Below are 15441 nucleotides of genomic sequence, written 5' to 3' on the forward strand. Positions count from 1 at the left end.
ACACTTACCATAAAATGTAGATGTTAGAGTGTATTCACTGTTGCAGTCATCACATTTGGGTTATCTGCTTGCAGTAGCCCTCAGTCGGCCTGATTAACAAAGTCTTGGGTCCTGGGTCGGTTGCTGTTTCTTCTTCCTTGATGTCAGGTCATCAGGGGTATAAAACATGCATCCAACGCCATTACATCAATTTTTCTTGCCACAGATGTCAGGTGCCCCCCTAATGGGAAGCAATTAAATCTATAAATATACAAGGTTATACCTCCAACAAAAAAGCAAATACACCAAAAAGCTTTTAAGCATAGTAAAGGAGAGAAGAGGCATAGCCAAAAGAAGTCAGGGGGCTGGAGGAAGGGTAACCAGGACAGCAACAGTGAATACATTCGAACATTTACTTTTATGGAAAGTGTACACAACTGTACTATGTTCTTCGTGTTTCACTGTTGCAGTTATCACATTTGGCTAGATTCCCAAAGCTAAGGATGGGAGGTGGAATTTAGATAGCATCAGGACCAGCATAAGGCCCTGCGTGACTGCAGTGGCAAAGCCAGCTCTGGATTTAGAGAAAATTGGCAAATGGTAATGCTTGGTGAAAGTATGTACAGAACTCCAGGTAGCAGCTTCTAGGATGTCCCTGGTAGGTACACCTCTGAGAAAGGCTGTAGAGGTAGATGCAGCCTTGGTTGAATGGGGTCTGATCCCCTGTGGGATAGGTTTTCCATGGTGCGTTATAGCAGAAATGAATGCAATGGCCTATCCGTTTAGAAATGGTTTGCTTTGAAATAGCCTTTCCCTCTGTCCCTGCAGCAAATGCCACCAGCAGTTGTTCGGATTTCCTTTGAGGTTTAGTCCTGTCCAAGTAGAATCTAAGTTATCTGTGCACATATAAGGAGTGCAGTATTTGTTCCCCTTTGTTCTGTGGATTAGGAAAGAATGTTGGCAAATGAATGGACTGATTAAGGGCCACACTGGATACCACCTTGGGCATGAAAGAGGATTGGTCTTGAGGGACACCTAGTCCACATCAAAGATGATGAAAGGCTCCACTGCCATAAGGGCCTGTGTATTTTAGATACCCTTCTTGCTGAAGTGATTGCTAAAAGGAAAGCTGTTTTCCAAGAAAGGAATTTTAAATATGCAGTAGCAGCTGGCTCGAAAGGAGGAAGGGTGTGTTTTTCCAATACAAAGTTAGGGTCCCAGGCTGGAGTTGGAGCTCTCCTGGGTGGTCTTAAATTTTTGGCCCCTCTGAGGAACTGCTTGAGCAGTGGATGAGAGAAGAGGGGAGGTTCTGTGTTATAATGAGGTGAAATGGCTGAAGCGTGAATTTTTATTGAGGAAAAAAAGACAGGCCCTTGTGAAGCATCTCAGTTAAGTATTGCAAAATCGGAGGTAAATTGGGCACTGCTGTGCTCATCCCTTGAGATTGGTTCCAGGCACAGAATATTTTCCATTTTTCAGCATACGATTTTCTAGAACTAGGCCTCCTTGCCTCTAAAATGATATCCATCACTGGTTTACTGAGGGATGGCAAAGGAAAGATTAGGTAATTAGCCAGGCTGCTGGTTCAGTGTTTGAAGCTGAGGGTGCAGAATCTGGTTCTCCTGCTGAGAGAGCAGGGTAGGAGTCTGAGGCAGGTGCCATAGAGCCAACAGTGAAGCACTGTGCAAGAGCGGGTACACCAGTGTTGGCGTGGCCAGTCTGGTGCAATCAAAATCGTCCTTGGTTTGTCTTGTTTCATCTTTAGTAGTACTTTGGAGAGCAGAGGCAGAGGAGGAAAGGCATAAACTGAAAGGGTTTTCCAGCTGAAGGACAGAGCATCCACTTTCCAAGCTTGTCTGTGGGGAGTCCTTATGCAAAATTCATCCAACTGATAGTTCTGGGGGGAGGCAAACAGGTCTAGATCTGGGCTCCCCCATTTGCTTGTCAACATTTGGAAAATCCTTGGTTCCAGTTTCCATGTGTGTGGGTCCATGAGGTTTCTGCTTAGTCCGTCTGCCAGTGTATTTAGTTTTCCTGGCAGGAATTGAGCTTGTAGATGCACTTGGTAGCTCAAGGCTGTGTTCCACAATGCCATGGCTAGTCTGCAGAGGGGGTAAGAATGTGTACCCCCTTGCTTGTTTATGTACCACATAACAGTGGTGTTGTCCATCTTTACCATTAATTGTCCTGGAAAAATGTGGTCCTTGAAAGCTGTCAGAGCATTCTGTACAGCTAACATTTCTTTCTGATTGATAGGCAGGTGCATTTGACTTGGGTTCCATTTGCCCGGAATGCACTTCCCTGCCAGGTGTGCCCCCCATGCATAGTCTGATGCGTCTGTTCGGGTTTGGGTGGCAGGAGGTAGTGTGAATGGTAGTTCCTTGTTTTGGTGGCAGGCCTCTGCCCACCAAAGGAACTCTGGGCGTAGGCAAGGTATGATAAGAATCATTGCTTCTAGATCCTGAGAATGTTGACACCATATGCTTTTTAGATACCATTGTATTTTCCTCATATACAGTCTTGCATATGGAATTAGAAGAATGCAGGAGGCCATGAACCCCAAGGCTTGTAGTATTTGCCTTGCAGATAGCAGGGTTTTTGTGGCCACTTGTTTGAAGTAGGTTGTCAAATGAATTTGTGTCTCTGGCATGAGGAAAGCCATCTGGGAAGTTGTATTCAAGCTTGCTCCCAGGAATACAATTTGTTGACAGGGTACCAGTTGTGATTTTTTTTGTTTATGGTGTACCCCAGACAAATTAGCACACTTTGTACAAAGGCCAGGTGATTCAAAAATATGTCCTAGCTTTCTGCCTGAATTAGACAATTGTCCAGGTATGGGTATATTTGAATATTTTTTTGCCTGCAAAATGCAATGACTGGAGCTAGGCACTTTGACTTATCTACTGCGCTCAGGGTATTCCCAAAGGGCAGTGCAGAGAACTGATAGTGCATGTAGCCTGCTTTGAAGCGTAGGTATCTTCTGCAAGATTCCCTTTTTGGGATGTGCAGGTATGCTTCCTTTAAATCTACTGTTGCCAACCAGGCATCTTTGCGTAGCATAGGAAGCAACTGGCAAAGAGTCAGCATCTTGAATTTTGGAAGTGCGTAATGATTAAGGTGCTTACCTTACAAACACAAGGTGCAGGGTTTGATTCTCACAGAGAGTAATTGGCTAGGCTTAAAATGGTCCAGGAGGGCAGTTAGCCTAGTAATAATCTATGAATCGCCAAAAAGGTGTTTAGAGTAGACAGGTCCAGGATAGAACGCCATGAATTGTCTTTTCTGGGTACCATGAAAAGTCTTGAGTTGAAACCTTGTCCCTTTTCCTCTTCTGTTACCACCTGAATAGCGCCTATGCTTAAGAGAGAGAGTACTTGCTTTTGGGCCTCTGCCCACTGATTTGGAGGTAGATTCGGCCAACTGCTTGGCAACGTGTGGAAGTGAAATCTGTATCCGTGGGACACTATATTTAAAACCCACTTGTCCTGGGTAATGAGTTCCCAGTTCTTTGCATGAAGTGCAATCTTTCCCCCCAAAGGGGCAGTCAGTTGAGAAGTGCTTGGAAGTTTTAAAAAGAAGTATTTGAGACAGTTTACCATGGGGGGAGTTTTATTATTCCCAGATTTGGAAGTGGAGGCCCCCCACTGCTTAGTCCTGTGTGTCCCCTGGGAATAAAGCCAGGGTGCTCTGCTGGATCTGGGTTTGGACTGAGAAGGTCTGGAAGAGGCAGGAAAGGACCAATTTTTAGAAGGCCAATGCCTACTAAATCTTGGAGGTTATACTTGTAAACAATCTTTAACAGTTTGTATAGATTTAGCTTTTTCCTCAATCTTTTTAAGAACAACTTCTGCCTTATTGCCAAACAGGCAGTCCCGAGTTAAGGGAGCATCCAGTAATTTCGCTTTAACATGATCTGGCAAGGATTGCTCCTTAAGCCAAGCATGCCTTCTAAGTACAGACCCAATTACAGCAGCACTGCAAGATGCCTCTAGTGAATCAAAACCACATTGCAAAGTGTTTTCCAACTTGTTCAGCAGAATGCATTAAATCCTGTAAATCCTTATTTTCAGTACAATCAGGAATCTATATCATTTTCTGTTTAAGCAATCCAATAATATGCTGCTGATACTTTAACATATGAAACTGGCAATTCAAGGCCCTAATTGCCAAAGTTGCAGAAGTGTATACCTTCTTACCCCATCTATCCAGCACCCTGGAGTCTCCATCAGAAGGGGCAGGATTTTTGACAGTAGTAGCTTTAATGCCCTTGGGTCCATGTGAAATGGTTTCAAGATCCGCAGTGGAATTTTTGAAAAGGAACTTGTGAGAGTCAGGAACCCTGTAATATCTATCAGGTTTTCTGGAAGCAGGAGGTAAAGAGTCAGGGGCCAAGCTAGATTCCGAAAAGGCATCAACAACAATGTCCAGTACAGGAGATATAGCTAAAGGCCTGTGCTGGGACAGGAGTAAGAAATCCCTAAGCCTCTTATTAGAATTAGAGAAATCCTGACTTCCCCAATGAAAATGCTTCCTGAGAGTATGCAAGGTTTCACCAAGAGAAATCCTCTGGGGGGGAGCAGAGGAAATAGAGTCCTCAGCATCAGAATCCTCTTGGGTAGATAAGGGTAAATCCTGGTCATCAGAGGAAACAGAAATTTCAGAATCCTGGTCAGACGTATCATAATCAAACTCAGTCCTAGGTCTCTTAGAGGGGGAAGGTTGGCTTTCCCTGATTAAAGTAATAAGGTCTTCAGACATTCTTATCATTTGTTTTTTAGGCATAGAGGCTTGACCATGTTGTCTGGGCGTCAGTTTTCTAGGCATGGTTCAAGATTTAAGCCTTGAAGAAGAAGATGGCGTTGGTATAATATGCAAATTAGTAGGCCTGAATACACCCTCAGAAGCCAGTGCCTGCACAGCAGCTCCGGACCCATCCAAGGTAGAGACATCCGCAGGTTCCACAGTTGAAGCATCTCGCAGCATAGTGGGTCTCAGTAGAGGCCTGCGAATCTGAAGTAGTGGGTATCAGGGGCTGCGAAAGCGCCTCACTGAGTACTGGCAAACTGATGACTGGCTTAGGAGAAGCGTCGTCGGCAGCTCTGGACCTAGGCGGCCTGTCTCTGTCTTTATCTTTGCGTTTTTTCGGAATGTTGGTAGTTGGATGGCTTACCAAAGACATATCAAGATAATTGAACTGAGCACCAAAATATTTAGAAGCGAAAAAATACCGACAACGGATAGTTCGTGGTTTAAATAAGGCACAAAACAGACAGCGAGGTATGTCGTGGTCAGGGCCTAGGCAAAGAATACAGTACGAATGAAAATCTTTATGAGGTATTTGCTTTCCACAAGAAATGCAATTATTTACTTTTACTGACATTGGTTTAGAGCAAGAAAAAGATTCCCCAACAGGGTACTTAGCTTTTAGTTGAAGACTTTGGTTCTGAAACTCGAAAACGAAAATTTCAGGAGTCGGCTGACCAGCACTTGCGAACTGCTTCTGCTTCGGGCATCATATGGCAAGAAAGACTGATGTAATGGCATCGGCTGCATGTTTTATACCCCTGACGTCACGGAAGAAGAGACAGCAACCGACGCAGAACCCAAGACTTAGTTAATCAGGCCGACTGGGGGCTACTGCAAGCAGATACACCAAATGTGATGACTGCAACAGTGAAACACGAACAACATCAGGCTGTCGCCCTCCGGAGGAGCTCCATTTGTAGACAGGAATCTGGGGAAGAATCAAGTCCAAGTCCTGTGTGTGTTGACACCAAAGATTCTTGAGGTACCAGTGAAGTTTTCTCACATGCAGCCTTGCATATGGGATCATCAAAATACATGAAGCCATGAACCCTAGTGCTTGTAGCAATTGCCTTGCAGAGAGAGCTGGGTCATGCCTGCCAAGTTCATGAAGTAAACGGAAAGATCTTCTTACTTCTGTTGAGGGAGGAATACCGTCTGGGTGGCTGTAATTCAGACTCGCTCCCAGGAAAACAAATGATCTCCCTTGAAGGAAGCAACTTTGACTTCTTTTCATTGAGAGTGTAACCCAAAGAGGTGAGAATGTTCTTCATGAAATCCAAATCCTTTTCTAGCTGTTCTTGGGAGTTTGCTTGAATGAGACAGTCGTCCAGGTAAGGATAAATTTGAATGTTTCTCTGCCTGCAAAAAAGCAATGGCCGGTGCCTTACTGTGATGTGCAGATAAGCCTCCTTGAGATCCAAAGTTACAAGCCACAAATCCTTGTCCAGCATTGGTAGTAACTGTTGGAGGGTGAGCATCTTGAATTTGGGAATCACCAGGAAAGTGTTTAGAATGGACAGATCCAGAATAGGGCGCCATGTGCCCCCTTCCTTGGGTACCAGAAAAAGCCTTGAATAAAAACCTAGGATTGCCTGTTTTGCAGGAACTGGCTCTATTGCCCCCATAGTTAGTAGAGAAGAAATTTGAGTTTCTACCTCTGCCCTGAGAGTTCTGGGTATACTTGGAAAACTGGGAAGGTGTGAAAGTAAAACTTGTAACCTTGGTTTACTATATTGAGCACCCATTTGTCGCTGTGATGGTAGACCATACCTCTGCGAACATGGCTAACCTTCCCCCAAAGGAAACCCAGGGTCCGCAGAGGTAGGCACAAGAAGGCTGGAGTCATTGAGAATGTTTGCTTTGGGAAGCTGGCTTAGAACTCCCCAATTTCACAGAAGAACGCCACTGTTTAGCCCTTTGAGGGGCAGAAGCCTGTCCTCTGGAAGATCTGAAACCCCTAGGGTTAGAGCGACCTTGCTTGCCAGGATCAGGGAAAGACCAATTCTTGGAAGGATAATGCCTACTAAACCGAGGAAACTGAACCTGAAAGAAATCTTTCACAGCTTGCATAGATTTTGCCTTATCCTCCAACTTCTTTAGTACCTCCTCAGCCTTATTACCAAAAAGATTGTCTTTGTGCAAAGGAACATCCAACAATTTAGATTTAACTGGTTCAGAAACAGGCTGCTCCCTGAGCCAAGCATGCCTTTGAATTACGGAACCAGTGGCTGCTGCTCTGCAGGAAGCCTCCAAAGTGTCAAAACCACAATGAAGTGAATGTTTATTAACTGAAGTGGCAGAATTCAGTAAGTCTTTTAAATCTTTGTTTTCCGTCATGGAAGGAATATCTCCACGTTTAGCCTTAATAGCCTTCAAAGTATGCCGCTGATACTTAAGCATGTGAAAAAGACAATTCACGGATCGAATGTCAAGAGTTGCAGAAGTATAGACTTTTTTACCCCACCTGTCCAAGACCCTAGATTCCTTATCAGAAGGCACATGGTTTTTAGCAATAGTAGCCTTAACACCCTTGGGGCCTTGAAAAATAATTTCTGGATCAGCAGTATGGTTTTTTAAAAGGAATTGATGAGATGCAGGAACCCTGTAATACTTATCTGGTTTTCTGGGGGCAAGAGGAACAGAATTAGGAGTTAAAGAATTTTCCATGAAATCATCCACAACTTCCAAAACTGGAGGTATAGCCAGAGGCTTATGCTGTGGCAAATTTAAAAATTCCCTGATTCTTTTCTTAGACTGTGGAAAATCCTGACATTCCCATTTAAAATGCTCCCTAAAAGTATTCAAAGTATCCCCAAAGGAAAACTCCTCTGGAGGGGAGGCAGAAGGGATAGAGTTATCAGCATCAGAATCCTCAAAGCCTGAAAAAAGTTGAGAATTTCCTTCTTCACCAGCAGACATACTGGAAATCTCATAATCTGAGACAGACAAAACATCAGGAGATAATTCCCTAGCCCTCTTTGAAAGGGGGGGGGGTGAGAGCCCCTAATCAGGGAAAGAAGATAACCATCTATCTTTACCAACTGAGATTGAGGTACAGGTTGGGAGGCCGATGCCTGCTTAGAGTAGGTTTGCGGCTGGAAAGCTAACTAGCAATCCGGAGGGACTCGGGAGGCCTAGCAACTGCAGAAGTATGAATTAAGGTAGTCGGTCTGGTTCTGGTCTCATGCCGAAAAGAAGAGGCATCAGAAGCCGGTGCCTACAAAGCAGCTCTGGACCCATCTGAGGCGGTGACAGGCAGATGGTCTGAAGCCAAAATAGCAGCCTGTGGCATGGAGGATTCCGTAAAGGTCTCAGCAGAGGCTTGCGGCTGTAAATCTGCAGACTGCAGGGGCTGCGATGCGTCGTCAGTAGATTTAACCCTAGGCCTGTCACGGTCATTGTCTTTGCGCTTCCTAGGTGTATCTGAAGAAGTCGGGAAACCAGAAGACGCCATACCGATGAACTTAGGCCAGACTCCGAAATGCTTATACAAAATCTTAGCTCTATGGCATATGGTACGCGAGTTAAAAGAAGCACAGAGATCGCATTTAGGAACGTCGTGCTCAAGGCCCAAACAAGTTATACAACAGGAATGGAAATCACGGTGCGGAATCCGTTTTCTGCAGGCAAGACAGTTATTAACTTTATCTGACATTCATTAAAGCAAGAAAAGAGGATCCCCAATGGAGTACTTATCTGAAGGCATCTTCAACTTGGTAGTCGGAAAGCGAAATGAAGGTAAATGGCCGACCGGCACTAGTGTGAATTGCATCTGCTTCGGGCTCTGTAAAAAGAAAGACTGGGGAAATGGCATTGGCTGCCTCCCTTTATACCAGACGTACTGACATCAATTTTACAATCGGCGGTAGCTGACGTCATATACCAAGGCCGACTTAGGGCTATCGGGAGCCAGATAACCCATATGTGAGGACTGCAACAGTGAACATCATATGTAGACAGTAACCTGGTTTTGACCAACATGTAGCCAGTGGTAGAAAGACATTTAGTCTGTCGTCCAATTTCCAAGCAAGAGTATGGCATCCAGGTCCAAGGAAGTTATATTGCACTTTACTCAGCCCTTAGCAGACCCATCAGTGAGTACAAAGACCTTTTTGGCATGTACCTGGCAAAGCATATACAACAGTTGGAAGACCCACAGAGGTTCTCACCAAGAAAATCTAGGCTGTTAACACATTGTCCTGTAAAGATCGCCTTAAAGCCTTATTTCTGTAATCAGGTCTCCTACATGTTACTGACATGTTATCTATGCTTGGCATATAATACATCCCTAGATCTAGCCCCAGTTGTCACTCTGCATATCTACAAGACAAATAGCAGCAAAAATACTAGGTCCAAAGATATACATTTTGTTTGCAACATAAATAGAACATGCTGGCAAGGCAAATGTGTCTCAAAGGATCCCCATGCTCTGGAATAGGCTCCCCATCCATGTGAAGCAGAGTCTATCCTTAATCCATTCAAATGTAGCCTTGACCACTGGATAAGAAATCGAAAGAAAGAAACTTCACCTCCCAGTCTGCCCCCCCAAGTCTCTGTTAGACAGAGGCTGACAGTAAATATTCCCTAACATACCCCCCAACTAAACTTTATGCAACCTCCTAACTAGCATATGTCTCCAAATAGATGCCCGTATTAAATGGAGATATATGTGGTTTGAGTTGCTCTGCTAGGCTTATGGAGTCCTTGGTGATTGTTACCCTAGTATATACCTATGAGCATATTTCATCTAGGATCTCACCTGAAATAAGCCATCTGGCCTAGGAGGACTAACATGGTCAAAAGAATAAATAAAATACTTCACTAACAATCACACACATATTCAATGGTATCAAAATAAGGAAACCCAAATAAGAAACAGGACAATGAATGCAGAAATAAGTAAAATGTAATGAAGACTGTAATGAAGACTGCAGAAAACCTAACAGGAATTTAAAGAACTGCTAATGCTTACCATGGTATGATGCACTTCTTGCCATGTTTCTCTGCAGCCAACTGTTGTACTTTACGGATGCGCTCAGCCTGGATTTGATACAAGGTTTTTCCACTTGGAAGTCCGACATCATACATTCCCTTTGGGTATGATACCCCCAGTCGCGTACCCTGTCCTCCTGCCAGGAGCAGAACTGCCACCTTGTTCTCAGAAATCTGATGAATACCTGAAAAAGCAGTAGAAACAGTTAACAATGAAGATTTGATAGAATTTGCTTTTAACCCAAATTCTAGACTGTGGAGAGGGGTGGTCAAATAAAAAAAAACAAAAAAAAACAAGTTATGTTCTTACCATAATGATACATCCATACCATTTTTCTGTCCAGTTCAGCATGTGGGATCCAATATGGATCGAACATCAGCAATTTTAGTCTTCAGCCCAGGGACTCCACCTACTTTTCCCATAGTACTCTGCTCTCCCTTTTTCTTCTCAGAGTTTGGCCCTGACTACTCCCAAGCAAAAATTCAAATCTCACCACTACATGATGATGGTAGAATGGATGATAAACAAGGACCCATGCAGGATGACTCACAACACCAGCCGCTAGACCAGTCAGGAGCACTCAGCTGACCACCATGCCAATTTGAAGGGCGTAAAAGGATGGAGGGATGGTTGAAGTAGAAGGAAGAAAACATTATGGATCTATTGTTATGGCAAGTACGCAACTTTCATATCTGATGTTATCTTTTCCATCCAGTTTAACTGATCAGAGTCCCCAGCCAGAGAAAACTGAAGGGAGGCCCTAAGAGAGAACATTCCACAAAATGGCATAACCAAATAAAGTTCTAGACCAAGACTGAACATCCAGCTTGTAATGGGAAACAAAGATATGACTAAAGGACCAGGCAGCTACAGCACAAATATCAACATAAGCCTACTAGAAGAAGCAGTTGAAGTAGCTAATGCTCTTGTACCTCTAAGCCTCAAAGGTAAGGACATTCCTCTCAAGCAGTATAAAAAAGGAAATAGAGACATTTGGACAGGGTCACTTTAGACACAGGCCCTCTCAGCCTTGACTTAGAAAAGCAAACAAAGAGGTGGCCAGCTTTCCTAAAATATTTTATTCAGTCTAAAAAAACAGAGTAGCCTATGCACATCTAAACCCCCTTGTTTCAGAAATTTGGAAAGAGTAGCAGCAAGTGAATAGGACCAGCAAGAACATAAAGCATCAGTGGAAGATGCCATTGGGTACTGGATCTTCAATAGGTGACCTCAACAAAAATATTTCCCTCACGAAGGCTTTAACACTTTAAGAGCTGCCAACGCTTTATTATTCCTGCCAAATTGGAAATGGCAGTTAACTGTACCTTAGTGGTAGAATAACTCAACCCAACTATCAGCCAAAATATTCCAAGACGGCATCTACAGATGCTGAAAAAGGATCGAAGACTTTGGATGAGGCCCAAATGGCAAAACATTTCCACTTAACTAGAATTTACTTTCCAAGTGGAAGGCTTCTGGGATGACGGCAGATTATTTACAATTCTGTCAGAGAGCTTATGATTCCTGACCATCACTGGAAATGGAGAAACCACATGGTCAATTCATAGGAACTGGAGGTTGGGCAGAGGCATACCTGCAGTATGGGAGATCAGATCCTGAAGCAGATCCAGCACCCAGGGAGGGTGATATAGGTAAGGCCACAAAAAGGGGAACCACACTTGTGGGGGCAAGAACTGGGCAATGAGGATAACCACTCTGCAACAAGCTGCCGTATGGAATAAAATCTATCAAGATCACCGGTAGGTAGGTGTACAGGAATCCTAGGAGCCAAGCATACAAAATAGCATCCCTGGGTGACTATTGCTACCGAGGATGGAGAGGGTAGAAACTGCAGCAATTCATGTTTGATGGGGAAGCAAAGAGATCACAGCAGGTGAGATCTTTAGCCAATGAGGCATGCTGTTTTCAGTTTCTATCCTTGGATCAGGACTTCAGGTCCTTGTCCTGGAACCTCTCACTTTCCTTCTTCACAGGCTTTTTACTGGGAGAAAAGAAAGATGACAACACTGAAGCTGCTGGAAGCATCCCCTTGATTATTAACTTGGCCCAGTGCTGGTTGTGAGCCTAGGTTCTGAAGGCAGTACTCAAGCAATAGACACAGCAGTCACGGGAGTTTTGTGGGGGCAACTTAACAAATTTCTTGAAGCCATTTTTCCATGCTAGAAGAGACAAAAATCAATAAGCCAAAGTAAGCATAAAACAGTACCTCTATATACAGCAATAAATACAACCACCTAGCTACCCAACTACCTAATGTCCTAACGTCCTACCACAAAAATCACCAAGAACTAAAGAGAAAAATAACTTTTTGCTTCCTTACTTTAGAAAAGAGGGCAGGATGTCCAAAGAGAAAACACTGAGAGACCAAAAGCACTCTAAGCTACCTAATGACTAATCAGGCCAGCAAAAAAACTACAAGCCTGCACCTTCTAAACAAAGCCCCATTACTGGAGTAGAGGAGAACTGCAACAACAAAAACAGCAATAAAAAGGGAAAATGAGAACAGCTTACAGACCAAGCTGCACTCTAAGGTGGCAAATGTGACCTGAAAACAGAAAAGGAAAACCGAATACTATGGGTAGAGGAAGCAGATTCAGATCAGATAACTCACATGTTGAATGTGGATGGAAAACACAACATAGGATCTTATCATAACCAGTTAATCTTTGGAGATTTGTTCTGGCAGTAAACTTCCTAGGTATAATTACTACAGTTTTCTACTTCTCAGAATTCAAGGGAGTGTTTACCACAGGGCTATTTAGGTTCATAGGTGTGCACTAGGTTAATGGCCCTGGAGTCTTTACAAACCTAGCCCATAGGATTACCCTGGCATCGTGCCTCCCGACCTTGGTTCCTAGTGCCTCTGTCGAGTAGAGCCACTGGAGTGATCCCCGAGGTGAATTTTCTATTTCCCATCCACTCATGAAGATTTCTCTTGAAGAGGGTCAGTGAGGTGCTCTGCTTGACATGTATGGGAAGTCTATTCCATAGCACGGGCAGTCTCTAGGTTATGAACCTGTCCCTCCAGCATGTTCTGTTGATGGTGATAATGAGGTTGAGGTCTCTGGAGCATGTGGTGTGGAGGGACTACAATTTCTTTACATGTAGCATTTTTAACAGAGCTAGGATCAGACGTGGCTTTGTAAGTCAAGCAGAGTTCGTCTCTAAGTAGGAGATATGAGACAGAGAATAGAGTTTTTTTTGAGTCTGTCCATATAGGACAAGTGTTTAAGGCATAAGATCCTCTTTGTGAGATATTTTTGCGACCTCTCCAGTTGTTGCAGGTGTCTGGTGAGGTACATCTCAAATGGGGCACTGAACTCGAAGACTGGCCTAATGAGGGAAGAGGAGAGGGAGACAATGACCTCTTTCTTCCTGGATGCAAAATCCTTAGTAATGAGATGTGCCACATAGAAGGACTTTCTAACCACAGTGGCAATGTGGTGGTCAAAAGGGAGGTTGCTGTCAAACCTGTGTTCCTAGATCAATTATAACACCTTCTATGTTCAGTGGACTACCATCTATGTGGTAATTCAAGGGAACCAGGTTTTTCCCAAGGGGGATGACGACACATTTTTTGGCATTGAGCTTAAGGCCATGGTTCTGGCACCAGTCATTGGTCTCATTGAGGCCTTTCAATAGGATGTCAACATCACTTGGGGAGTTAATAATAGCTCCCAACTTGCAACTGTCTGTGAACTTTATTAGCCAAAGTCCCTCTGCATTGGCCTGGACCTCAGAAGTAGATACCAAACAGGAGAGGACCCAGGACCGAACCCTGTGGGACTCCACTCGTGACCGGTGGACAGTCTGACTCAGAGTTAGCTACTTTCAATTGTGGTTTCTCTCTGTGAGACAGTTTGCAACCCACCTAATGATATACAGATCAATGCCTAACCTAGTGAGTTTTTCTATGATTCCTGAGTGGGGAATGGTATCAAAGGCCTTGGACAGATCAAGGTAGGCTGTATGAACCACCTTGCCTTCATCCACAGCTCTGGTGACCGACTCAAAAAGAAGTCGACCAAGTTGAGCAGGCATGATCTAACCCTCACAAAATTAAACTGTGTAGGATCCAGCATTTGGAGTTTCCCTATATCCTTGTTTATTAGGTCCATGATGATGCACTCCATAGCTTTGCATATCAGAATGGTCAAGCTAATGGGGCAACAGTTCCCGGGGTCTGTAGTCGCTCCTCCCTTGTGGAGAGGGATGACTGTAGCAGTGCGCCATTTGGTAGGGACAAAGCCTGAGGTGAGGCTGTGACTGAACAAGGCACACAGGTGAGGTGCCAATTCACTCTGTAGTTCATGAAGAACAAAGCCAGGGATATTGTCAGGTCCCATAGAAGCTGTATTCTTGGCCTTGGGCAGTGCTGTTTTAACCTGTGCAGCAGTAATACTGGGTGCCTGGCAATCTACTGGCATTGTGATTGGTCTGTTGGGGGGGGGGGGGTAAAGTTGGCAATTAATCTGTCGGCCAGTATATTGGCAATATCTGTTGGCTTGGTATAGCAAGTACCATTGTGCAGTAGCTCAGAGCAAATCTGGGTATTGCCGTGGAGATTCGTTACATAACTATAGAAGGCCTTGTGGTTGTCTTTACTATCTGCTGCAATTCTGTTTTCATAGCTAGCTTTAGAGGATTCCATGAGGGATCTCAACCTTTTGTTGAGGCTGATAAGGGGGTTAAGCTCTTCCAGTCTTTGGACATCACCTTATTCTGCATCAGTTTCCTCCTTCTGTTGTAGAGTTTGTTTATGGCAGGGACCACCAGACTGGCTTTTTGGGTATGGTGACATCCATGCATTTGTGTACGTGTTCGTACAGTGCACTGGTGTACGATTCGGCAGTCATGCAACTATTTTTCATTTGCATGGGTGCTGTGAAGTTAGTCACCTCTGTTTTTAGGAGCCCAAACTTATCTTTGGAGAAGTTTTTCATGGTGGTTAACTTTGTGGGGGGGGGGTGTAGATATCCAAGGTGATTAGTTTGGGGTCGGATCTAACCAGGGAGGAGTTGACTACTGGTGTAGAGCAACAGTTGCCCAGGTTAGAAATAACTAGGTCATGGATGTTGCTACCTCTAGTGGATTAAGAACGAGCTGGTCCAGGGCACTGGAACTAATTAATTCCAGAAAGTGTTGGACAAGTGTATTGGTACACAAGTTGTTTTCCCAGTTAATGGAGGAGTAGCTGAAGTCACCCAGTATGAGAGTGTTAGGCTGGACCCTAATATTCTCCATGGTGCTTAGGAATGTGGAGTTTGAATCTTGGGAATCTATAGCTGAATCGCTGTCTTACCTAATGTTAGCTGCAGCTGAAGTATCTCTGATGCTTCATGTTGGGCTACTAGTCTGGAGGTGTGCGCATCCTTTATGAATATGGAAACACCACCGCCTTTGGAGCTTCGGTCCAAGTTCTGGGGCCGGAAGGTATGGAAGGAGTTACAGCCTGGTAGTGCAGGGGTACTTTCTGCTGCCTTGAACCAGGTCTCTGTTACAGCAAAAATGTTGATGTTCTCCATTTTAAGGAGTGCTTCGAGCGAGTGCATTTTGAGATTTAGACTTCTAGCGTTGAACAGCATGACCCTCAGATTGCAGACTCATACTCTCCAGGTCTGCCACATGGAATGAAAATAGAA

General features: G+C 44.2%; 1 protein-coding gene across 1 annotated transcript in view; it reads right to left on the reverse strand.

Moving 5' to 3' along the window:
- Positions 1-15441, reverse strand: part of UAP1L1 (UDP-N-acetylglucosamine pyrophosphorylase 1 like 1) — a 397656-nt gene that overhangs the window by 273427 nt on the left and 108788 nt on the right. Inside the window, exon 2 of the mRNA XM_044058150.1 lies at positions 9758-9962. Within this exon, the coding sequence (XP_043914085.1) occupies positions 9758-9962 (205 nt within the window). The remainder of the gene's footprint in view (positions 1-9757; positions 9963-15441) is intronic.

The sequence above is a fragment of the Protopterus annectens genome, chromosome 16.part0 (assembly GCF_019279795.1).
Source record: "Protopterus annectens isolate FY-2018-M chromosome 16.part0, PAN1.0, whole genome shotgun sequence".
Taxonomy (NCBI): domain Eukaryota; kingdom Metazoa; phylum Chordata; order Ceratodontiformes; family Protopteridae; genus Protopterus; species Protopterus annectens.